General features: G+C 36.7%; 1 protein-coding gene across 4 annotated transcripts; it reads right to left on the reverse strand.

Moving 5' to 3' along the window:
* Positions 1–1,190: 1,190 nt before the first annotated feature.
* zc3h15.S (zinc finger CCCH-type containing 15 S homeolog) lies at positions 1,191–26,976 on the reverse strand. 4 transcript variants are annotated; one of them, XM_041578062.1, is made up of 14 exons: positions 26,803–26,960; positions 22,574–22,764; positions 21,782–21,854; positions 18,803–18,895; positions 17,338–17,701; positions 16,631–16,732; positions 14,353–14,461; positions 12,890–13,042; positions 12,208–12,299; positions 11,587–11,769; positions 9,269–9,415; positions 8,215–8,319; positions 7,454–7,583; positions 1,191–3,029 (listed from the first exon to the last, which is right to left on the reverse strand). In XM_041578062.1, the coding sequence occupies exons 5-14, from the start codon at positions 17,461–17,463 to the stop codon at positions 2,848–2,850; spliced, it is 1,329 nt and encodes a 442-aa protein (XP_041433996.1). In that variant the 5' UTR covers positions 17,464–17,701; positions 18,803–18,895; positions 21,782–21,854; positions 22,574–22,764; positions 26,803–26,960; the 3' UTR covers positions 1,191–2,847. The 4 variants fall into 4 exon arrangements, with proteins under 4 accessions (XP_041433996.1, XP_041433997.1, XP_041433998.1 ...); XM_041578063.1 differs by lacking the exon at positions 22,574–22,764 and having other exon boundaries at positions 26,803–26,947; XM_041578064.1 differs by lacking the exons at positions 21,782–21,854; positions 22,574–22,764 and having other exon boundaries at positions 26,803–26,955.

The raw sequence follows: 26,976 nt of genomic DNA on the forward strand, positions 1-26,976 counted from the left end.
CACCTGTGTGTTTATTCAAGAGAGATGCAATGTTACAGGAGCATGTCCCATAAGCTGGCCATAGACGCAAAGATCTGATCATACGAATCGAGGATTCAAACAATTTTCGAACCGTGTGGAGAGTCCCGACATTTTTCGTCTGGCGGAGATCGGTCGTTTGGTCGATCTGACAGGTTAGAAAATTTCTGTCGGCTGCTGATAATATATCTGCGTGTATTGCCGATCATACGATTTTCAGTGGGAGACTGTCACTATCTTTGGTTGGACATAGATATCGTACGATTGCTGTCAGGGGCAGAACATTGCTGATCTGTTCTTTAACTAATCTGACTGGTAAGACTTTGATCTGAATGGTTAGTGGCGGGTCGGGAGATGGGAAAGTCCGATCGGATCTTTGCATCTATGGCCAGCTTTAATCATGCCTAGCCAACAATGTACCAATATTCTTGTATGGTACAAGTATCTAGCTTTCCCACATTTAAAAAAATATAGAAAAAATCTTAGTGCATGCCCCTTGGTATATGGTCCCACATATATCAGTTGGCAAACCAAAAAGTGTTTTCTGGGTTGGGACTAATGTGACCTATTGATTGCTCGTGGCCAATGACAATTCAACAGTAGCTGTGGCATTTAAATGGGCTCCTAATATTGCTGTAAGTGCATGTGTCATGTGTCCTACCACTTCTTCATCACTTTTATATCTACCACCTCTAAGATTCTCACACTGAATGGCATGACTAGAGAAACTGTGGAAAAGTTGTAGTCTTTGGTGGTTATTTCACAAACCTGAGACAGCCCTGCTTCAGAGATGTTGCTTGTGTACTGCTAGACTGAGACCACCGGTCCCTCCTAAACCATGTGTTGTGATAATGCTTTAGATAAGCAAGCAACAGATTAATACCAAAAAAATACCAAAGGGGGGCAAGAGAAGTAATCATCACTCAAGTTTCGCCAATTGCTGTGCTTGATGTTGTTTGAGGTTGCACTGGTCATAGCTGGAATTCCTGGACAAGGAGAAACTGAACAAAGAGAAAAAGGTAAATAGATAGAGGCACAAAAGAAAAAGGGTGAAAGTGGAAAGAGCACAAGTGCTAAAATGGCAGAGAAAAGTAAAAATAACCGAAGGCACAAAGATATGGGTAGGGTGAAATAAAGAAGAGAACATTTAAAGATACAAAAATGATACAATGTCAATGACAAAATTATAGCTTTTTAGTAAAACACAACATCTATTTGTTTACAGGAGAAAAAAAATGATGTTTTCAAAGCAAAGGACCATTTTTAATGTCAAACATGGAGGTGGTTTGCTGATGTTTTGCAGAAATGGGTGCTTTAACTCAGCTCATGGCACAGTGTGAAAGAGTTAGGTATCTCTTGCAGATCATAGGTTTTACAGCAGTACAAGGATTCAAACACAGTTCAAAAAGCTCCCAGAAATCATTAAAAGCAAAGAGCTGGACTGAAGTAGCTGGCTAAAAGTCCAGCTCTATATCCCATGCACACTTGTGAAAAACTGCAGCTTGTCGAATTGCAAGAACAAGGCATCCTTCGATTGTGGGAGACCTGACGCAGTATGTAAAAAAAAAAAAAAATGGACCAAACAGTCGAAAGAAAGATGTAAAATCTCATTTTCAGTTATTCTTTCTAAAGTGCATGCTATCAAACATGGAGTCAAAAGTTGTCAGTCTTGTCCTTATCGCTTTTTCTCAGATCTTAAAGGATATGTTCAGTTCTCACAATTATTCTACAATAATTTGCACATTATATTTAGGCACCACTGTAGGAAATCTGACAAACACAACCTTTTGAAGAAATAATTAAAAACAATGAGAAGTTCAAAAGAAAGGTCAAATGGAGAATGTACATGGTGATAATAAAGTAGTAATGAAGGGGTATGTTATTGATACATTTAAAGGCATAAATGGATACATTTCTTGAGGGGAAACTTTTTGGTATAAGAGATTTGTTACATGGAAAATAAAAATGTACAGGGTTAAAATAAAAAATGTTGATGTATCTAAGAGAGAAGTTACTATAGTCAACAAGGACTACACTGAGCACTCCCAGCACTATCTTTAGCTACATTTTATTGCCAATTTAGCATACAATAATGAGGCTAATCTCAAAGTTCTGACTCCAAAGTTAACACACAATTCAGCCCTTTATAGATCCCACGTAATAATTTCTATTTGTCAGATTTATGGAAGATTTCTAAGCATGTCTCAATTTGCTATAGAATATTGCTACTCAACAATTACACTACATTTGATCCAATCATCCCAACAGGGACCAAACATATGTTGTACATAGGTGAACGACTTACCAAACATTTGGAATAGAAATATGCATAGGTTAATCACCATTAACAATTGCAATAAATAAGGTGTATTAATTACAAGATGGGCAAAACAGATTTCTAAAAACCATATTAAATTGATGGCCTTTATTTCACTGATAAAAAAAAACTGAAGTGAATCTGAAATAGATCCAGAAAGGAAACTGCTATTAACTCTATACAATTGCAGCAACAAGGCAGATCGTGTCAAGACTAAATAAACCTTTTCAAAACCGCAGAACTTACAGGAATCCGTGATATTTAGAATGCAAAGAAATAGATGCTTAATTTAAATGCTCATAATTCTGAGAAATGTATCACCAATAAATTTAACTGAATGAACAGGTCTCGCTGGATTTCTTATTTTGGAATCCCATGTAACCCTTAAAAGATGCTGTAAATAAATAAATATATATTTATTATATATATATATATATTTATTTATTTGCAGATTACTGAAATTTGATCCTTAGGAAACTGTTGAAGATTTTCTTTTTTAATTGAAAAAAACATTATTTTTCTAAATCAAGTGTGCTCAGTTCTTCCTCAAGTTCATCCATATCCTCTCCTGTAAACAGATTTTCATCGACAGGAACGGCATCCACAAAACCATTTTCCAGATTATTCTCTTGCTCCTCCTCACTTCGGTTTTCATTTTCAATTACTCCTCCTGATGCCACACACAACTTGTTTTCTGTGGGAAAAAATGCCAAACATTGCTTTGAAAATGAATGAGATTTCTTTAAAAAGATTCTCACACCAGAATTGAAATTTTTTTTTTTTTTTTAGGTCAATCAAAACATTGTCTTTGCATGCTATTTATAATTTTGACATAAAAGTATTTGCTATCGTTTTATGGTCACGCCCCCTAATTACCACATTTTACAAAATTTGTCAGGTTATGAAACGTTAATCACATTTCTGGGAGTTTTTTGGCCATGTTTTATGTGTTGTAACAGTTTTGCTAATGAAGGTGAAATTGCCCTTTAAGCTGTCTCAGTTCTCCCAAGAGATTTGTTAATTAAAGGAAAACTATACCCCCAAAATGAACACTAAAGCAACAGATAGTTCATATCATATTAAGTGGCATATTAAAGGATCTTACCAAACTGGAATATATATTTTAGTAAATATTGCCCTTTTACATCTCTTGATCCACCAATTTGTGATGGTCTGTGTGCTGTCTCAAGAGATCACCTGACCAGAAATACTACAACACTAACTGTAACAGGAAGAAGTGTGGAAGCAAAAGACACAACTCTGTCTGTTAATTGGCTCATGTGACCTAACATGTATAGTTTGTTGGTATGTTTGAGAGTACCGTGAATCCTACGATCCCAGGGGGCGGCACTTATTTTTTAAAATGGCAATTTTCTATTTATGATTACCCAATGGCACATACTACTAGAAAAGTATATTATTATGAAAATGCTTTATTTACATGAAGCAGGATTTTACATATGAGCTGTTTTATGCAATATCTTTTTATAGAGACCTACATTGTTTGGGGGTATAGTTTTCCTTTAATCTTAAATAGTTACAATTGTAACTATACAATAGTTACATGCTCAGTTGAAATTCCTTGGTTCCTTTTAAGCTATTTTCAAATCAGCCAAACCTGTGTTAGCTGCTGTACAGTAGTGCTGCCACCTTCTGGAAGTTAGTGTTTGCCCTTCATTTGCATAATGACATCACCAGCAGGGGACAAGATAGGGAAATCTAGTGATACTTCTAGTATCAGGGCCGGGCCATGCTGGCCAGGCACCCCAGGCATGCGCACAAACAGGTGCATGGTCTGGAGACGATTGACACTCACTCAGTCGGATGAGGGGTAGGTAGAAGTGAAAGGTAAGTGCCTGGCGCCATTCAAGCTTTGCGCCCTAGGCACGTGCCTACTTTGCCTACCCCTAGTTCCGGCCCTGTCTAGTATCTAGGCATTCTGGGTAGAATACTCAAGACAGTGCTAAAATCTAAACATGCTCCTGAAATTTGCATGTTATAGTCTCTGTTATAGTCACAGTATGGACTCACTCAGTGAAAGAACCCATTTGACAAAGTAAGGGACTTTTTAAACCTGCAGTTTTTTTTTCCAAAAAACTATATATGTAGTTTGATTAAATGTGTTTAGGTTGTACTGGTCAGATTGTTTATATGTGTTTGATTTTGGCTGTGATAGGTGCCCTTTAAATGTTTACCAGTAAATTTCTATATGACCACCGAGTTACTAAGCAACGTGTGCTAAATACACCTGGTCACTCGGTCATTCTACTGTGTGGATTTGTTTATAATTCATTTTATAGACCAATGTGTTTCTGGGTTATTTTTAATGTAATTAAAGAAACTGTCTATTTCTGCAATGTTTCTTGGCTACTAGAGCACATTTCTACTAACCATTAACAGGCCACCACCACTCTGTAGTATGTTCTTGCAGACTGATGTTCACTTAGTTATACATTTGTTAAACATTATATTGTATTGTACATTTTATTATATAAAATAGGATATCTGTGGCCATAGTTCTGCAATCAACAAATACAAGCTTTTAAATTTCAGTGGTTGAAACCCATGTTAATGATCAGTGGTGATCGCAGGTGACCATATCCAGTGAAACCTCAGGTAGGACTTCTAGTTAACGAGGGGAATTTCTATATATTTTTATAACCAATTAGTACTTGGTATCCAGCATGTACAATATTGATACAAATTTAATTTACACATAACTTGTTCCAGTCACTCTTAAAGGGGCAGAGTTCAAAGAATAGAGCTTGTGGTTATCCTACTTTTTGTCAAATTTTTTTTTTTGTATTAATGTTAAAAAAAAGTTATCTATTAAAAAAAGTTCTCTCTGTAATATATATATATATATATAATATATATAATATATATATATAATATATATATAATGTAGAGTAGGGAACCGGCACTCACGATATTAAATCAATAGAAGTAATGGAGATTGCACTCGCAGGTCTTAAGTGTAGTGAAAAATGTGTCAAACAAACGGAAATAAATACACAGTGTGGCGGGAACAGAATCAAAAAAACCAAATAGCAAAACGAAGGCAGAGGAAGTGACGAGTGAATGACATCATATTCCACAGACACTGCTCAATTTCACATTGGCGCAGAGGTATCCAACTACTCTGAGCGCATCCATGCGATGGAGCGGCTCTGAATTTTGTTTTATTAACTATGCTCATTGATACTAGTCTCTGCGTTTGAGTAACCGATTTTAAAATATTTTTATTTGTTTTGCCTGATTTTTGTTCCTATTCATTAGTTCTTTTTTTCTGTCTTGTACGTTAGTTTTTTTAATTTATGATGTCATTCACTCATCACTTCCTCTGCCTTCGTTTTGCCATTTTGTTTTTTTGTGATTCTGTTCCCGCCACACTGTATTTATTTCCGTTTGTTTGACACATTTTTCACTTTGAGAAAGGCTGTTGTATCAGCCGAAACGTCAGCGATTGTCCACAATAAAAAGCTAATTACTACACTTAAGACCTGCGAGTGCGATCTCCATATATTATATATATATATATATATATATATATATATATATATATATATATATATATATATTTTTTTTTTTTTTTCTTCTCGAGAACAGGAATGCATACTGGGATTTAGTAGTAAAAATCTTCACCTTTATTTAATCAAACATTAAAAGAAAACAGGCCAACGTTTCGGTCCCCTGCTTGGACCTTTATCAAGACCCAGATTCTATTTTAAAATCTCACTAAATAGTTAAAAACATATTGATTAACCAATAGGTATACAGCCTCACTCTGGTGCATGACATCAGAAAAAAACTCAACCATTCAATAGGTTATTTAAACTGATGTTATCAGCTAGCTATGCAACAAAGTAAGAAACACATATTGTATCAAATCATTTATAATGTACTCAATTTGTTGCAACCAGGTACCTTATCTCTGACTAAGAGAACAATGTTCATTTAACACACACGGTGAAAGGGTATTTAGTTTTTTTATCCAAAAGACTTCTCTTTGTAGTAGTACCCTTGATCTGTCACCACCTCTTCAAAGGGGAGGTACATGGTTGATCTCAATATATTTAAAGGGATACTGTCATGGGAAAAAAAATCTTTTTCAAAATGAATCAGTTAATAGTGCTGCTCCAGCAGAATTCTGCACTGAAATCCATTTCTCAAAAGAGCAAACAGATTTTTTTTATATTCAATTTTGAAATCTGACACGGGGCTAGACATATTGTCAATTTCCCAGCTGCCCCAAGTCAAGTGACTTGTGCTCTGATAAACTTCAATCACTCTTTACTGCTGTACTGCAAGTTGGAGTGATATCACCCCCCTCCCTTTCCCCCCCAGCAGCCAAACAAAAGAACAATGGAAAGGTAACCAGATAACAGCTCCCTAACACAAGATAACAGCTGCCTGGTAGATCTAAGAACAGCACTCAATAGTAAAAACCCATGTCCCACTGAGACACATTCAGTTATATTGAGAAGAAAAAACAGCAGCCTGCCAGAAAGCATTTCTCTCCTAAAGTGCAGGCATAAGTCACATGACCAGGGGCAGCTGGGAAATTGACAAAATGTCTAGCCACATGTCAGATTTCAAAATTGAATATAAAAAAATCTGTTTGCTCTTTTGAGAAATGGATTTCAGTGCAGAATTCTGCTGGAGCAGCACTATTAACTGATTCATTTTGAAAATTTTTTTTTTTCCCATGACAGTATCCCTTTAAATGTGGGAAGTCTGTGGTCCATTTCAAGAAAATGTTTGACCACAGGTTTTTGCGTCTTACCATCTCTGAAAGTTACACTTATTGCGGATCTATGTCCGTCCATTCTCAACCTCAGTGTTAAATCTGTTTTCCCCACATAAGAGAGATCACAGGGGCAGGTAACCAAGTAGATCACATGTGTTGTAGAACACGTGATATGGATGTCTTATGTAAAACCTTTCACCTATATGCGGGTGTGTGAAGCTAACCCCCGGGTTCATATATCTACAAGATGTGCAGTTAGGGCACCGAAAACACCCAAGTTTATTATTAGAAAGCCAACTACAGATATATCCGCTATATATTTCACAGCATAGATTATTACAAATATGAGTTATTGATCAAAAACTTACCATCTTTTTGCGTAGAGGTAATATAGGAGCTAAATCTTTCACAACTTGCCATCGTTATACCAGTTTCATCGACATCTTTAAGAACATAGTGGCTTAGATCAATGTCTTGAACATCATCAACATTTTCCACCTATGTTGAAGAAAAAGGAAAAAAAACAAATTGTTAAGCACTGGGAATAGTGCGAGCTAAAATCAACCGTGTAATTAACTTTCTTTACTTGCGTAATTCTATTGTGTATTCCATTCGGCTTTTTTGTTAATGGCTAGTTTCTTCACAGTCTTTTAACCATCAATCTCACGGTGTAATAATGTGATTATTTAAGTTAAGGCAAAATTAAGTTGTTTCCCAGTAAACCCTTAGAGAATAAATTATGTTGTTATTGCACAGGCGGTGGGCTAGTTGATCAGATTACAGTGCCGAAGTAGTAGTGACATTCTAATATACACCAAAATTATTTAAGTATGCACTGGATGCTGAATGGATTGCATAGGACATATTTGAATTATTACCAGGCTTTCCTATTTGCCCTGTTTTGCATTGTGTTTTCTAGGATTTCCATTGTAGAAAATTATCTTTGTAGAAAAATCACCAAATGATGGCAACTCTGTCTCACAGTCTCCGAGGTTCAGTGACAGAAAAGCTTTACATCACAAACTAGAATGGCAGTTTACAAACATTACTAGCAATGATCTCCTTTATAAATGTGATATTATTAATAACAATAATTAGAATATAAATAACAACAACAATAATACATTACCTCACAGTCTTCTTTGTCAATTGTATAATCTGTGTCATCTGCTGCTTCTTCATCATCATCATCGATAAGCTCAGGTCGGAACTCAAACACTTCACGACCACTAATCTACAAAAAAAGTTTTCGACAGAAAAAAAGACAGAAGCAGGAGAGGGTTAAACAGCTTAAGAGGCTAATTTAGAATTGAAATAAACGGATAGAAATGCAAGTTAAGTTTACTTCAAAATTTTCCAGTTTTCTTGTTCAGTAGTTGTTGTTTTTAGGATAAATCTGTGTTGGTGTGTAGTGCATCATTTAACTGATCTAAATAGAAGATTAACTGTGTGTGTAGCATCTCACAGTGCTCTCTCTCGTATGCTTTTGGGTATACGTAAATTTCGGAATATAAAACTTGACACCGCACATCCACAGGGCATCTTCCTCTCTTTAGCCTTCACCTACTAAACAGGATTAATGCTACTGGGAAGACTAAAGCAGAAATCCCCAGTAAAGAACAGTTCCCTAAAAGTCCATCCGTATAGTGAGTCAGGGAAGAGGGACCCCATTTACAAGGTAGGAACAATACTAGTTCACGCTAGGAGACAGATATAGACAACAAAAGCACTGAGCCCCAATTTATGACAGATTGGCGGTAGCCCCATTCACTTATACATGAATTTGGCAGGTTTTAGGTGGCGAATAGTCAAATTCGAATTAAAGGGCCAGAGTTTAATAAATCTCAAAAATCGAATTCAAATTTTTTAAAAACATTCAAATCGAGTTTGGACAATTCACTAGTTGAATTTGATAATTTAGACCATTAAAAAAAAAATGTTGAATATTTAAATTGACCTTTAATAAATATGCTCCTTACAGATTGGCTGCTCTGTTTGAGGTACCTGTTTAATGGGTATAAACTTAATTGAATCCATACACATATACACATACTTTCTATAATGATTTTAGATTGTGGTACCAACAAATAAATGTGGAAGCTGCAACTATAACAGTAAGAAAGGTAGCAATAAGAATGAAAAAAAATTCTGATTTTAGGACTAAATATTTTATGAAAAAATACCCCCAAAGATTTTCCTGCTTTGAAATCTGCTTTTCTTTTTTCCATTTCTTCTTCCAATTTCACAATTCTATCTTGTCTTTTTCTTTTTTTCCATTGAAGAAAGGATTCTAATGTAATTCTAGTAACATTAGGTCCAAGTGCAGCACGCTAGCAAGAAAACAAAAGTAAATTTATTTAGCCTGCATTTTCTACAATAATTTTAATGCCTAAAATAAAGATAATAAAGCATAAAATGTGAGACAAAAACTGAGTAATAAACCGCTTTTACTGCATTTTAATTTTTCTTTGACAATTCTTTTAATCCTTTGAGTGTTGTCCTTGGCCTGTGTATTTTATTTATACTGCCAAATTTTTGTAAATACTGTAATGTAACATGTAGATAAAGAGAGAATGGGATGCTTTGTAAATCGTTTAATCCATATATATTCACATTGCAAATCGTAAAAAAAAAAGAAATGTTATCAGATGTTGAAACTTAGAATTGTTACTGTTTCCTTAAAAATATATACTTGTTTTAAATCTGATGCCAGCAACAAAAAAGTTGGGAGAGGGGAACATTTGTGGAGTGCTAAATAGAGTATCTGGATCTCTTAGAATTTAAGATGGGGAGGGGTACACCACTGTGTGACGCTGCATGGGAGGCAAATATTGCAATAATTTAAGAATAACGTTCTTTAAAGTAAAATTGCAAATTTCTCAGAAAATGGAGAAATCTGCATGCAAGGGTAAAAGCCAATATTTGATGGTCATTCTGGCCCTCAGACCGCACTGTATTAAAAACACACTACTCTGTAGTAGAAATCAATGCATGGACTCAGAATCACAAAAACAATTGTCTATGGACGCAGTTTGTCGCTGCATCCACAAATGCAAGGTAAAACTCTACCATGCAAGGAAGAAACCATATACAGGTATGGGATAAGTTATTCGGAATCCCATTATCCAGAAAGCTCAGAATTACAAAAATGCCATCTCCCATAACTTCCATTTTGATCAAAAAATTACCATTTTCATAAAGGATTTCCTTTTTCTCTGTAATAAGAGAGTACCTTTTAATTAATTGCAACTTAGATATAATGAATCCTTACTGGTAGCCATTTTTTTTAATATTTAAATAATTTGTATTTAGACTCAACATATTGACATTCAAATTACAAAAATAACCCTTATAGGTAAACCCCCAGGTCCTGAGCAGTCTGGATAACATGCGCCATATATGTCGCTCAAAGCAGGAAGAAGACCGCTTGTGAGAAGATGGCGCCTGTGAACTCCGTGGACTGGACCTGCGCAGAGAGGTGAGTAACAAGTTAGGGGCATTTGCCCGGCAGGACAGGTAGGCCAGGGAGGGCAACACAGGGGAGGGGGGAAGGTTTTTGCGCCCAGGGAATTTCCTTCTCCTTTAAAAACGTTCTCCTAAGCCTATGTGAATTTTAAACTGGGTAAGTTTTAAACTGTACAGTTGGAAAAATAGGTACACAGTTGTTGTGAAAAATAGGGGACTATAATCTTTTGTTTTTTGGGCAGCAGTGATGAAAGGTGAACAACCCCTTTAAGATGGTGTCCTGTGGTCTGATGAATTAAAATTTTAAACTCTTATTAGAAATCATGGACAACACATCCTTTTGGCTAAAGAATAGAAGGACCATCCAGCTTGTTATCAGAGCACAAGACAATGCCAAACTTCATTCTACACAAATTACAACAGCAGGCTCCGTAATATTAGATAGAGAATAGTTTTCTATACAGGGTGCCAAAGAGCACTGAAAAACATTTGGTGCACTTTGAAATGAAAAATGCAATAAAGAAGACCTGAACTGTTGAGCAGCTGACATATATAAGCCAAGAATGAGACATTTCACTTTCAAAAATACAGAAATTGGTCTTCTCAGTTCCCAAAGAGTTACAGGAGAAGTGATGCAATACAGTGGGAAAAATGCCCCTGCCCCAACTTTTCAAAAATGTTGCTGCCCAAATTGAAATCAGCATCCCATTCTCTTTTTATTTACATTTTACACATTGCCCCAACTTTTCTCTCTTGATAGTTATACACATATATGCCATTGTTTGGTGAGCATAAATATATAAACGTATGTTTTACTAAATCAGGACCACTGGCACACTAGTGAACTTTGCCAGTGGTTCAGATTTATTTTTTGAGCGGGTTGCTATCGATGCTTATATACTATGTCTATAATGTCATACTATTTTACTGAGTCTACAGTGAGCTTAGTGTTCACTATTAGGCAGCATGGGTCTAAAATATACCGTAATGTTGAAAGAACGAATCACATTTAAAATACAAAATAGAGATCACAAACCTCTTTTTCTATTAATTCTTCCAAAGAAATTTCCTCATCTTTATCTTCTTTTACTTTGTCCTTTTTAAGTACAAATCCAGGAGGCAGGGCATGGCGATACATGCACGTATCACCTCCACCAGGACAAATCCAAAACCACCCATACTTGTTGTTTTCTATAGCCTCAAGAAAAAACTTGCAAACCTGTAAAACAAATAATAGAGGATATTTAGGGGGAAAAAGCTATTTTAACTCTTACACAAGGTAGTAATCAAAAAGCATTCTTTATCTATTCCAGCAAGGAAACTGCGGATGACACCGGGAAAAAACGGAGCGCCGCTTATTCACATTATCGCTGGTGGGAAAGCATTTGGAGGAGATTAGTCTCCCATGCTTTTGAAGATTTATCAAAAGCAAGTAATCTTCAAGTGTGCAATTTGCATTAGTAATCTTAGATGTATGTGCTGCAAGGAGATATGAAGGGGAATAGAAATAAATTGGGCAGTGAATGACCAGTGTAATATGCAGGGAAAGGGTCAGAGATGACAGCATGCAAAAGTTGGGAGCGTTAACAAAGGTTCATGAGATGTGTTTAATATTATTAGACTATTTTTGTAAACTGATAAAATATAAAGGACTTACAATCTGGGTTTTGTTTTTATTCTTTTCTGCCTCGCCATGTTTCTTATTCACCACCTCTTCTAATTTCTTTTCATCCCAATTTTCCATAGTATCTGAATAAAAGCAATTACATTTCAGCAGTTTGTTCAGGTAATTAGTTATATTGAAGCATTTTAATTAGGGATGCACCGAATCCAGGATTCGGTTCGGGATTCGGCCAGGATTCAGCCTTTTTCAGCAGGATACGGATTTGGCCGAATCCTTCTGTCTGGCCGAACCGAATCCAAACCCTAATTTACATATGCAAATTAGGGATGGGGAGGGAAATCGCGTGACTTTTTGTTACAAAACATGGAAGCAAACGATTTTTCCCACTTCCCACCCCTAATTTACATATGCAAATTAGGGGTTGGTTCGGTATTCAGCCGAATCGTTCGCCAAGGATTCGGCCAAATCCAAAATAGTGGATTCGGTGCATCCCTAATTTTAATGAAGGCTTGCAACACCAGTGAATTTCTTGCAGCAAGCAGGATAGAGGTATAATACATGACGTTTGGAATGCATTTATCCTGAAACATAAAATTGACACTAATTGGAACTGAAACTTTATCCTACCATGTATTCAGGGAATATGAAATGGTCACTGTATTTTAATTAACCACCCCAAATGCAAAAATCACCCTCCGCTTATTATTCAACTCACCCTTTTCAAGTTCCTCATCTCTTCCATCAACATAGACACTTCTTTTTTCACATTTTCTTTCCAATGAGAGATCATGGGAAAATTTGCATTTATCACCTTTGGTGCACTGTCCTTGCTTGTAGAATGCACATACTACAGATTTTGGATCAGCACCTGAAAAAAAAAATACATAAAATTCTAGATTATTAAAAAAAATTGATTTCCATTTATACTGGTATGAATTAATGTTCAAAATTATTTTCCCCGTATAACAGATAACCCAATTATTTCAAGACTTTATGGGCTCCTCAGTCCCACTGGACCCTAGTGTGTTTCTATTGCTATTATAGGTAACCTTTACAACTATGTGCGAATGTGAAAAAATCATGTTTCTAATAGCCATTTTAATAAATAAGGGCAGCCCCCTGGGATTGTATGATTCACAGTGCACACAAACAAACAAATCATACAAGTTAGGTCACATGAGCCAATTAAAATACAGAGTTCTGTATTTTGCTTCCACACATCTTCCTGTTACAGTTAGGGGCAGATTTATCAAGGGTCGAAGTGAGTTTTCAAAGTTAAAAACTTCGAATTTCGAGCTAATTTTTGTGTTCTTCGACTAGGGAATAGTCCAACTTCGATTCGAATTTGAAAAAACTTTGAAATTCATCATGTACTGTCTCTTTAAAACTTCGACCATTCGCCATCTAAAACCTGCAGAAGTGCTGTTTTAGCCTATGGGGGACCTCCTAGAATATATATGGAGTCAATTGGTGGACGAAGTTTTTTGGGGGGAAAACTTTGAATCGAATTCGATCTAATGCGATATTCCTTCGATCGTACGATTAAAATTCGGCCGAATCCGGACCTCTTCGACCCAAAAAAAACTTTGACTTCACTTCGATTGGTCTTTTGGAAATCGAATTTCGAAGTTTTTTTCAATTTGAAACTAGACCCTTGATAGATATGCCCCTTAATGTTGAAGTATTTCTGGTTAGGTGATCTCTGCGGCAGCACACAGACCATCACGAAATGGTGGTTCAAGGCAAGAGATGTAAAAGGGCAATATTTACTTAAATAGATATTCCAGTTTGGAAAGATTCTTTAATATGCCAGTAATTTGATTAAAACTGTTGCTCAAGTATTCATTTTGGGGTATAGTTTTCCTTTAAGGGGGCCACATGGTCAGATTCAAAAGCAAACCATTATGACCCATGTGCCCCCCCCTCAAGTCACTGATTATTTACTACCTGGTAACCAATCAGTGGAAAGCATAAGAGCTGCAAAGCAGGAAGTAGTGTTTTCTTCTGTTATGTTAGACATCTAGTCCATACAGCCTTTATACATTACATTTTTGGTAAACTATATTGAAAACATCTTTTATCTAGCCTATTTTGCCAGTTTTTTTTTTTTTTTACACTGAACAATTCCTTTAATCGCTTCAATCCCCTCCATAAAAAAGTATAATATGCAGCCTTTACCTTTGCTGACTTTTTGTGCAGCAACTACTGGTTTAAACAGCTCATTCAATTCAAGCAAATCTTTCTTCTTATCATCTTTGTTTTTCTTTTCACCTTCAGCCTGTGCAATCTATGGAGCAAAATAAACAGAGCAAAATAAATGAGAGAAAGAAAAGAAAAAGAATGAAAGAAAGAAGCTCTAGTACTTCTCCAGACTCAAAGGAGACCTTGGGAAGGGTGAACATACCTTAAAGGACAAGGAAAGTCTAAAATAAAATAAGGCTAGAACTGCTTTTTTTTTGTATACTAAACAAAAGCATGAACTTACTGCACCACAAAGCCTAATCAAACAAATGATTAATGCTTTCAAAGTTGGCCACAGGGGGCTGTCATCTTGTAACTTTGTTAAAAATCTTTGCCTGACCCTGACCCTGCACATGCTCAGTGTGGTCTGGGCTGCTTAGGGATCGTCATAAACAAAGCTGCTTGGATTCTGCATGGCTGGGAAGTAAGGCGGGGGCTCCCCCTGCTGTTCATAAGTATGACTGTTTCCCTGCTCAGCAGTTAGGGACCATCTGACAATTCCTATCCACACCAGTAAATGAAGGGAGAATTTCACTGCATACAGTCATGTTTCTTATAAAAACGGTACACATTTTTTAATTAAAGAAAGTAAAAATGGGATTTTACTTTTTTGCCCTTCCTTGTCCTTTAAAGGAGAAACAACCCCTTAATAAAAAAAAACCCTACCCTACATTGACCCGACTCCTAGCGTGCAGATTCTGTCCAGCGGCATTCATGGCAGCCATCTTCTCTTCAGTAATCTTCAGGATGAGACCTGGCAAAGTGGCGCATGCGCAGTTGAAGAAATTTTCTGTTTCGCGACAACTGTGCATGCGCCGAAACTCACGAAAATTGCTGAAGTGCTGGTCTCATTCCGAAGATTACCGAAGAGGCTGAAGATGGAGCCTGTGAACTCCGCTGGACAGAATCTGCACGGAGGTGTAAGTAAAGAATAGTTTCTAGGAGCAATAAAAAGCAATCTCTGTAGCTTGTAATGCAAACTGACTTGCCCAAAAGGTATCTGGCTGGTATAAAATAAGTTTTTAAAATGTAAAAGATTTTGATAGAGCAGCAGTATAACACTGTTATACCAGTTTGTGCTCACACAGAGTATTTCATCCACTGGAGAAGGGTACAAAAAAAAGTCAGATTTATTGACAATGGTATAGAAAGGAGTTTAAATTTCCTATTGCAGAAGCAGTGTATCTGAAAGAAGCAAATATTTGAAACAGTTTAAGAATGTAAGTGTAAGAATTACATTTATAGTTACTGTATTTCATACATTGTGCAATCACCCCTTCTATCTATTTATACTAAGGAATCTTAGGGACATACCAAGCCCTTAGATACCACAAAAACAAGATCAGTATTTTTGGGTAAATACAAGAATAGTAGATGTAAATTCCTTAGCTGTGTTTGTTCTGCTTCAGCTATTAAATGCGGTAGGTTGTGTCACCAACACAAGGCAACAGAGTTGTGTGCGTTTGCCCTGCAGCCAGACAGATTTCTTAAGCATCAACGGCAGAAGAACTAACCAGACCCATTACCTTTTTAATGGTAAGAATAAAATCAGGTGTTTTTATATGATGACTTTACATAACCCTTTAAGTTTGGCATTATACCAAATAGCTGTAGTAAGGATAATTCGCTAATAGATGTATATGTAGTATCTGCATGGTTCAAAAAAAATTCTCTCTACTGAGAGGTTAGCCATTTAAGACTTTACTATAGGCTTGGTATTATACATGTAGCATAGCATAGACGTGTTTATGCTATTAACCTTTTACACAGTAAAAGTATTACATAATTAAATGAACACTCATTACTCCATTGCACTCGGTCACTGAGATGTGTGTGATAGATGGGTAACATAGTTTAGGAGCTACCATTACCAATTAGGGATGCACCGAATCCAGTATTTTGGATTCGGCCAAACCTCGGAATCCTTTGTGAAAGAATCGGCTAATACCGAACCTGAATTTGCATATGAAAAGTCACGCAATTTCCCTCCCCACCCCTAATTTGCATATGCAAATAAGGATTCGGATTTGGTTCGGCCGGGCAGAAGGATTCGGCTGAATCCAAATCCTGCTGAAAAAGGCCAAATCCTGTCTGAATCCCGAACCGAATCCTGGATTCGGTGCATCCCTATTACCAATGCATTTTATTGCACAGCTGAACAGTGTTTGAATTGCCATAAATAGTCCATATCAGTACATTTGAGCATGGTTCTTACCAATCTAGGGTTTTGCTGTCCAAATTTAACTTGATGAGTGACATTTTTGATGAATTTTTGTTGTTTGGCACCTTTCTTATTCTTCAATCCAAAGGTCTTGTCCTTAGAGTAATAGAAATAAATTTAAGACAACTTCTGCATTAAAAAAACAGATTATATATACACACACATTTTAGCTTAAAATGAGTAGCAAATCTATTTTTTTCATCACTGTGTACCACCTCGATGTTAATGTTAGTCTAAATTTAAATATCCATTATCCAAAATTGTAAGTTAAAGGAGCTGTTCCGTTAACGTTTAGTATAATGCAGAGTGATATTCTGACACAATCTGTAATTGGTTTTCATTTTTTTACTATTTGTGGTTTTTGGGTTATTTAGCTTTAGCAGCTCTCCAGTCTACATCTGTTTGTGAGGGTCCAAATTACCTGAGCAACCATGAATTGATTTGAATAGGAGACTGTAATATGAATAGAAGAAATCTGAATAGAGTAATCAAAAGTAGCAAAACAAAAAAAAAAAATTGTAGCTTTAAAGATAGATAGATAGATAGATAGAAATCAGATTTTTTTTATCCATAGCAAAATACATCCAGATGATAAAAATCCACTTAACATTATGCATAACACTAAAACATAAATTGTATTTGTGTTAGAGTAATAAAATTAACAATCCAGATCTTCTTTTACCAGCCCTGTTAGAGGTTACCTGAATAATAAGAAGTAGTGAATTGATCACTATTGCTGCAATGGATCCTGGGGGGCATACTCCATCTGCTAAAGCAAGGTCCCTCATAGCAAGTATCAAGGGGCTGTTTCCTTGTAGGCATTCCATTCAGTATGTTGTTAAGCTTTTATCGATAATTGCCAAATTTCTGAAGGGAGGCTAAACAATGTGACAGTCCTTTATCTGATAATCCATATGAAAAAAGTGTAGTTTGTTTTTAACTTGGTTTATGGAGGTTCCATTGGTTTTATGCAAGGGTGGCATCCAAGACAAGCAGGCGTTTCTAGTTGGCCCATTTTGAAGCTCCGCAGTGGTGTTAACAGGATTTGGATTTCATTTGCATAATCTGTTAATGACTTGCAGGTATTATTTTCATGACATGGGAATGGCGTTGGGATATGTTTGAAGTGTGTTTGCTCCATTTCCTATGGCACTTTTTTAATTTCTAAATGTGTACTTATAAAATAATGGCATTATGTGTAATATTAGAAAATTGTGGAGAGATTCTTTTCTATGTTGCTCTAATGCTCTAAATGTATGGACGGCCTTTTTGGGTGTGTCCATCAATTCATTAGTAGGTTACATGGAGAAATAAATTGATGTTTGATGTTGTAGTCAAATAGTAACATGTCTAGGAAAATGTATGTAGCCCTATTATAAATCCAGTCGCATATATTAAAAGTGCTGCCTCTTTATATTTGGAAAATCAACTCCTGCTTTGATAGTAAGTTGCTGGAGCTTAAACATTGGAACTCAGTGCCTTTTCTTTCCCCACATGAATGAACAGAAAATTGTTTATCAGACTGAAGTCTTCAGATTTCATATAATAAGGCAGCATCTAAAGTTTTTAAAATAATTTGGCAAAATACATAATTTTAATAAGACATTCAGTTCCCAAGAAGGAAAGGTTAGCGTTTCCCCATTACTTTAATCATGTTAGATATAACAGATATATTTATGAGGACTATAAAATGTTATACCCAATTATGTAAACATAGCATGCAGCTCTCTTAAGAGGAAATGTGGTGCCTAGACAGATTCAAGCATGTTTTGGAGCGAAGGTGACTGACTAATTTAATTAAAGATTATGAAAATGTAGCAAATTTTTAGAATTGTGGAAATATCTTGTGGGAAATGTGGCTTGCCCATAAACAAATTATCATCATCTGCATATGTCACTAATTAATGTTGTTTAAGATGGATATTGAATACTAAGGTTTAAGTTTTGCAGAAGATGTGTAGGTATAGGACCAAATGCTGTATTTAAAAAAAAAAATAAGTTGCTAGAGGGCATCCCTGTCTGGTATACTTTTAAAACTATAGTCTATGCGTGAAAATGTTTTATGGGCTCCAGTGAAAAATGTACACTCTTTGATGGTGAGATGTATCTCTCAGTAAGAGCAGAGTGTTAAGGTGTTTAGCCTTGCCCTTAGTGTAGCAGTCGTACCTGAATTATCTAAGTATCTATCCCACGTTGTATTCATGTCTCCTGCCAAGATGAGATTTACTGCCCCCCATGAGTCCAGTCTCTGCAGCAGGTCTGTAAAGAAAAGGATATTGGCATCATCTGAAGTACAGAGTTTACTATTGCAAAAGCAACACCCGACATTTCAGCTAAAGAAATCTACCATGTCTGCCTTTATAGGATATATTGTACAGTTTTTATTATAAAGGGTTGCTACCCCCCTCATTATCTTAGTGTTGGAGGCATCATTACAATCCCCTATCCAGTTGTCTTTTAAAGGAGAATTCAACCGTAACGTTAAAAAAAAAAACCCTACCCTACATAGACCGCCCTCCCTCCACCCCCATATTTTACCATATTGTTAACCTACTTGCTGCCCATTAGGTTCAGTGATCTTACTGGCATGTCTAAATGTGCCCATAATTCATTTCTGCACTGATCTTATTGGCATGTCTGGGGTTAGTATGCTCTACAATTCTGCAGTGGCCTTACTGGCATGCCTGGGGTTAATGTGAATCCATACTCGCACTTCTGCAATAAACATGCAAGGGTTGTCCCTGCTTGTAACCGCCTTGTGAGCCAGTGTATTCACATGTCTGGGGTTAAGGCATATCTTGTCCATTTTCTGCCCTTATTTTATTGGCATGCCAATAATTAATGTGCTCATAAATTTCTTAAGTGATCTTACAAGCATGTATGGTAAATTATTGGTAAAGAGTGTGGCAAAGTGCTTCAGTCAACTAGATGTTTAACCATTACTGTGTTATGTATAGTCCAGCATATTTTCATGATTTATACTTTACTTAAACAGCCCTCTAGTTACACAATTATGTAAGTTGGGAGTCACTTTATGGGCTTTGGCAATAAAACGGATTTCCTACAAACTTGGCATTACCTGTACACCTGGTTATTATATACAGGCTTAGAAAAACAGGTTGTTTTTGATTGATGACTGATTTGTCAGACAACAGGCCAGTTATCCACTTTGTGCAGTGTTTCAAATGCGGTACACCCAGCCACTCTAGGATGCTCTTTTTATACCCAATCATGTTACTGATCTGTTGCCAAGTAATCTAGTTGGTTGTGCAATTCTAGTATTTAGTTGCCCCTGTCCCAATCTTTCCTTTACATTTTTAGTCAGATGTTTTTAGAATGAAGCAATTTTGCTACAGTATACCAATTCATGTGCACTTTTTGCAACTTGTTTAAATAGTTTATATTAGTTAAAATTTCCCTGCAGTTTATGGTTACAATTTTCAAGGACGGTTCAGCTACAAGTAAAAATGGACATAATACAGCGTTGCATTTATAGTATGATACAATTGCTTTATCTGTATTTCTGATACTTCAATTTAAAAATGTAAATTCACTATTGCCACCTTCTCCATCTTTCCTAGGTGACAAGGCATTCATCTTATTTCTTTCTTTTTTTTTTACCTGATGTACAAAAGACAAAAAAAGTCTCCTACCCCAATATATGCATGTGTCTTGCCTCGGTATTAAAGGCTTAAATCACACACTGTGTTTTCTCAGATGACAGGAAAAAATGCTGGTGCAACATTAGCTTTAGTGTCCTCTCCATTGATAGAATCGAGGAAGCTCATAGGTCTTCTCCCCCCCATATACATTTTTTCAATAAAATTTATTTTTCTTTTTGATCATTTATCTTCCTCTTTCAAGCATTCAAATGAGGGCCACTGACCATTGCAAGCAAAAGAAAAAAAGAAGGCCACTGAACAAAAAGCTACAATAATAAAAAAACATTATCAATTGAAAATGGTTTCCTCATATCAGTTTACATCATACTAAAAGTTAATTTAAAAGGTGAACTACCTCTTTACTGCTATGGATACCCTGTATGATGGTGTTTATGTCCATCCTCTCTGCAGATTAGCAGAACCAAGTGAAAGTGGTGCAACCTAAGCACAAAGTGGTCTCCAAATGCAATGGGCAGTGGAGAGACTGTAAGGGGGTCGGCAAGAATCAAAACCTAAACGGACTAACCTTCCTACGTTTTTTTAAGTATTTTTTCTAAGCATAAAGTGGTAGGAAAGTCCCTTTAATGAAGTAAAAGACAAACTTGCCTCCACATATTCCTGGTTTGCACACCAAAAATCATACATGCTAATTAAAGACACTAACACCCCTGAACAAGCTACATATCTGACATTTAGTAAAATGGAACCACCATCACCTTAACAGGAACAAGCAATAACAGTGGGTTAGTTTTGCTCAGGAACCAGTTATTGTGCAACAGCTTCTACAGAATCTCTAAGCTTTCACCTCAAAATTGTTCATTTTAATCAGAGGACAAAGAAGACCAAACACCTTGGGGCAGATTTATCAAAACGTATAGAAAACTATTTTCTATTCATTCCTATGGGATTTTTAGAAGTATAATTCTAAAATTGGCATTAGTTATTTGATCAATATGATTCTAAAGATCCCATAGGAATGAACAGAAAATGTTTTTTTTTTCCTGTGGTGAACTCCAATTTCACATTTTGATAAGTCTGCCCTTTTTACCAATGTATATATTTTCTACTAGCCTGCTAGTGACTACCATCCAGATTCCAAAAACACTCATACTTATAGTACCAAAAGAACAAACAGATGGAAGTAATTTTGTTGATTATGTTTTTCTTTAACAGGAGCTAGGCAGTGCCTTTTCATTAGGTTTCCCGTCACATATGCATTTGTGGCAAAAGTATAGTAAGAGCAACTAAATCAGGAAGTCTCACTAAGATACCACCTAAGAAGATCTTTATCAATTAATTGGTCAACTCAGAGGTGATGCAGCTTAGCGGGGTGCAAAAACATTGCCACAAGCATAAACATTTGGCTTTTAACTATGTATTATAAATGAAAACTTAAACATACCGTTTATAAACATTTATACTGTAAAAGTGAGCTATCAAACATACAAATATCAGTAAATATTGTCCTTTTGCAGGTTTTTACCTTGAGTCACAATTCTGTGGTGTTTGCATGCTTACTGACAGAGTTAAAGCCTAAGTTTTTCTTGTCAAGCGTTCTAACAGGAAGAAAAAAAAACATTGAGTAAAAGACACAGCTCTATTTATTTATTGGCTGTTCTCAGCTTACTTGTAGGAGCCAGAGCCCCACACAGCAGCTTATTTGTATAAACTACTAGAATTCCTGAGATAAACACAATAGCTTTATCACTGCAGGGCAACAGTATATTCATTTTATTTGTGCTAAAACTTTCATTTCTTTGATGTTACTGTTCCTTTATGGACACATTTACAAAAGTGTTTTTCACAAAAAAAATTAAAACTGTAGATTGAGTCAAAAGAAATACCACATTTATTTCCCTCTATTTTGCACACATGGGCTTTTGTATCAGACTCCCTTCTTTCAGCTTAAACCTCCAGGGCAGGGCTTGAGCATGCTCAGTTTGCTCCTCTCTCCCCCTCCCTGCTGTAATCTGAGCCCAGAGCTATGAAAGAGCAGGGATAGACTCAGGCAGGTAGTGATGTCACACCAAGCTAATATGTCAGCTGCTATCCTGGACAAACAGAGAGAGAGCTTCTAGAGCTGTTTACTGAGCTATGGTAAAGCATTCTATAGGCTAAATATAGTGTTCTAGCTTGTACCATTGTGGCTAATCTATTGGCAATAATCTGTTTCAGTAGCTTTCCTGCTTTAAGCACACAATTTACCAAAATAAGCAAACCAGTTGAGCAAAAATTTGCAAACCAAGCTCAGAGGCACAGATCTGACAGGTCTTACATCCTCTGGGCCTCTTATATAGTGGTCTTGGTCCATATAATTTCCCATTTTTATAAGGTGGATGCTTTGATATCACATAATGCCAGATTTTACAGAATGGCGCTGCAGGCCTCAATTTGCTAAGTTCTTTCATTTCTCCTGTTGTTCAACTGATGGTGCAGAGGGGCATCTTTAGGACCTCCTCATGGTGCCTGGGAAAGATGGAGAAAATGGATTTAGTTTACCATTAAAGCCTTTTCTCCAAGTTGTGTAATGGAACACAGTGCTTCTCACCAGACAGAAAATGGGCAATCATGATGATTTATAGTATGGGCCTCTATGTCCAATAAGGTGTACGTTCTGGGGGGGGGGGGGGGGGGGGGGTTGGGGGGAGTCTCCATGTTCAGGCATTGTTACCAACTAATGAAGCAGTATAAAGGACTGTTAACTAGGAACCTGAGATGCCCTTTTGAGACTCCCAAACCTGTGGCAGGACTAAAAGGGAAACTTGACCACTGTTAACAAGGTTAAATAAGTGAAGCAAAACATGAGTTGGAAACAGGCTAAAAATCTGGGTAGGCCACTGATATAAAGATCAGAAAAAACAAAAAACATTTAGTAAAAAAAACAGACATGAACACACTATTACAGGATAGAGATGCATCTGTAATATCAGAAGTAGGTTTGGCCAAAGAGGCAAAGCTAAATTGAATATTTATAGGCAAATGGGAACCAACCCGGAAAAGGCAACATAAATGATATAATAATGGCAAGAGGCATACCGGTGTCCTGGTCATGCATAATTAGTCAACACAGGGCTGGCTGGCTCATTCACTAACCCATAATACAATCACTTCCTAGTCCTTTGTTTACATTCATAAGTTTTTTTCAACTTCTCTTGAAATCAGTCATCAATAGTAAATTAACAGAAAATGTTATATTTTATAATGGAAGCCGTCAACAACTGGTTCAAAAATAAAAGTTCAATAATGGCCATGTATACGCTTTTAAAAGCTGCCAATATGGTCCTTCAGACCAAAGTCAGCAGCTTAATTGACCCATCTGAGGGGCCCAAAAATTGGCTATATATTTATTGGGCAGGTTTAAAACTCCAGTTAGGCAAGGACTGCACTGTCTTAATGTGTTCTTCTTCCCAATTATGATTGGATCATTGGGCCATCTCAAGGTGGTATACAGAGGAAGGATCGGCTTATTTGGTGACCTCACCAAACAAATAGCTCAGTTTTCCAAGCGGCAGCATCCTGCATGGGACTTAGTAGTAGTTTTGCAAAATGCAGTATCTATAGCAGAAACAGTACTTTCAATGCCAAGCTCAAGGTCACTGAAAACAAGTTAAAAAGCAAAAGGCCTAGGACAGACCCACTGGGATATTCCATTAACAACACTAGTGCAATTGGGAAATACTCCCTTTGCAACCACTATTTGTAATCTACACTTTGCCATGTTTAGTTCAAATAAAAAACATAGATTTTTCAGAAATACAATAGGCAAAATATTTAGCACAAGCCCTATTCACTAAACTAAGGTTGAACAAAAGTAATGCTGACCCTTTAATAACTTGTTTGCTAAAATATATTACCTCTGCAACATATTTGCAAAGAAAAGAAGACCTGACGTACCAAATCAAAAACATACTTAATTTAACAGATTTGAATTTCTCAAACCCCCTCCATGATAAGAGATACCTAAAAGTATAAAAAAAAAAAAACTTCTACTTTCTTACCTTTAAGCAGTGCTTATTTGCACATCCTCTAAGCCTCCCTTGTCTACCTGCCAATCTAGAGGCTTCAAGTCCATAAAAATGGTCAGCACCAAACTGTGGGTCAGAACCCAATTTGTAACCAAAACTTTGAAAGACACGCCAAGAGCAGAGTCCCATGACCTTATGTACCAACCAATGAAGGTCGAAAAGAAGGGGGAAAGTTGTGCTCAACACTACATTTTAAACCATTAGGAGTGTGAGAAATGAGACTATGACCACAACATTTACACCAGGACATTATGTCTTATGCAACCAACAATATGCTAAGGGCATTAAAGGGATACTGTCATGGGAATTTTTTTTTTCTTTTTCAAAACGCATCAGTTAATAGTGTTGCTCCAGCAGAATTCTGCACTGGAATCCGTTTCTCAAAAGAGCGAACAGATTTTTTTATATTTTATTTTAAAATCTGACATGGGGCTAGATATAGTGTCAGTTTCCCAGTTGCCCCCAGTCATGTGACTTGTGCAGCCCATCAGAAGAACAATGGGAAGGTAACCAGATAACAGCTCCCTAACACAGGATAACCGCCGCCTGTCCCACTGTGACACATTGATTACATTGAGTAGGAGAAACAACAGCCTGCTAGAAAGCAGTTCCATCCTAAAGTGTTGGCTCTTTCTGAAAGCACATGACCAGGCAAAATGACTGGCACTGGCTGCTTAAAATACATTAACTGCATCAGTTAAATAAAGAGTGCATGTTGTGAACAGGCAAAAAGTAAAAATATTACTTTTTAGACTAAACAGGGCAAAAATCAAAACTTTAGGTAAAATGACATTCTACTTTCTGGATTATTATAAGCGAAGTAAAAATATCAGTAGCCCACTGTGTGGTCCTCTGTGCAAACAACTCTTCCCTTTCCCAGCCTCTGTTAAACTTTGAGCAATGGATGAGATGATTATATCTAAGATTTCGCGGTAGACTGGTAACTTGGTTTGACTGTTCTTGAACAAGCCAAATGTGACATAATAGTCAATTAAAAATGTTGCTGTTTAAAAAAAAACTGAAATTGTTGTTCAGGGTTCATATAAAGAGAACAAACTCATTTATAGAACTTAGGCCTCCCACAAAAGTATTTCTTCCGTATAATGAACCCTTAATATGGCTCCACTCCCCATACCTGCTGACTTAAGGCCAACCATGGGGCAAATACACTAACCGGTGAAAATTTGCTAGCGCTGGCTTCCAGCACATCGCAACACTTCGCCAGACGTAAATTCGCCTGGACAACGCTAATTCACAAAGATCCGAAGTTACTCACAGGGTACCGAACACAGGCAAAATTACACTCAGCAGTTCAAAGTTACGCTAGCGTTGGCTAATTAGCATACGGCATACAGTTAAAGTACAATGGGCGTTTATACTGCAGCAAATACATTACACTACACAAGGCCAGGGAACCTTAATAAAATTATATAAAATTGTTATACACAAGTGCCCACAGTATAGTTTAGGTGCCATATGTTAGCAAATGTAGGGGGAAGGAGGGTACTCCAAAAAAAGGTTTACAATCCTTTTCAGTCTATCACCCTTTAAATAGGAAAAAACGCCAGCATTTTTTGGGATTTAGAAAAATGTTCAACTTTTTTTTGAGGAACTCCTATCTACTCTATTGCACTTCGCCTGGTCTGAGGTGGCTGGCGATAGAGGTAACAGTCAGTAAAATCAAAAACTTAGTGAATTTGCGTAGTAACGCCAGACTGGAAATTCACCTAGCGTTGCAAAGTGCAAAAGTTGCGCCTTTTTACGCCAGCGAAATTACGCCAGCTACCGTCAGTAAATCAGCGAAGTGCCGAAATGACGTCATCGTCAGCCACTTCACCCTTTAGTAAATTTCCCCCCATGTTTAGCTGAATCCAATCTAGTCTTGACTTTTACAGTGCACGAGAGAGAAAGTCAAGCAGCTAGACAAGTGCAAACCCCAGGTAATGGTCTGTACTGGGTGTCATGTCTATGTATGTTATATAAATGGGTCATACTTTAATGGGCAAGGAAAGTAAATATCACTGTGGGAGCCTATGTATCTGAGTAAACATTGGTGAATGTCACCAATAATATGAATGGAAGTTACAAAAGGCAATAGCAATACTGATTCTAATTCAGCAGATTTGTATGAATCTATTTAAACAATCATCAACTTTTCTCCTACAACAAACACTACCCCTTCCCCTGTAGCCCCTCCCCTCCTGGGCTGGCTAAACTTTGCAATTTTTTATTAGCACGAATCTTTTGGGTTTTGACATTTAAAAAAAAAAAAAAAAAAAAAAAAAACTATGGATAGTGTAAGACATACAGACAACAAAACCCCACCTTTGGTAAGTCATAGAGTCTGGGAAAATGTTTTATTTTAATTATTATATTATTACACTGAAAGACTCATCCGGCGTGAAAGGCCATGTGAATTCGCAACTATATCCAAGAAGCAGCTGTGCTTTTCTTTCAAATACTGTACATGTATTATTACCTCGATAATTTTCTCCTTTTTCTTTTGCTCTGTTTTCTTACCACCTTGCGGTGCTGCCGGCGCTTTCTTAGGCGGCATTATAACACACGCTGCAGTAGTCGGTCGCTGTTAGTTCCAGGGTGAGAAGAGGCCGCTGGTGACGTCACCAACAAGCGACATTAAGCCTCAGGGAAC

Source organism: Xenopus laevis, chromosome 9_10S (genome assembly GCF_017654675.1).
Source record: "Xenopus laevis strain J_2021 chromosome 9_10S, Xenopus_laevis_v10.1, whole genome shotgun sequence".
NCBI lineage: Eukaryota > Metazoa > Chordata > Amphibia > Anura > Pipidae > Xenopus > Xenopus laevis.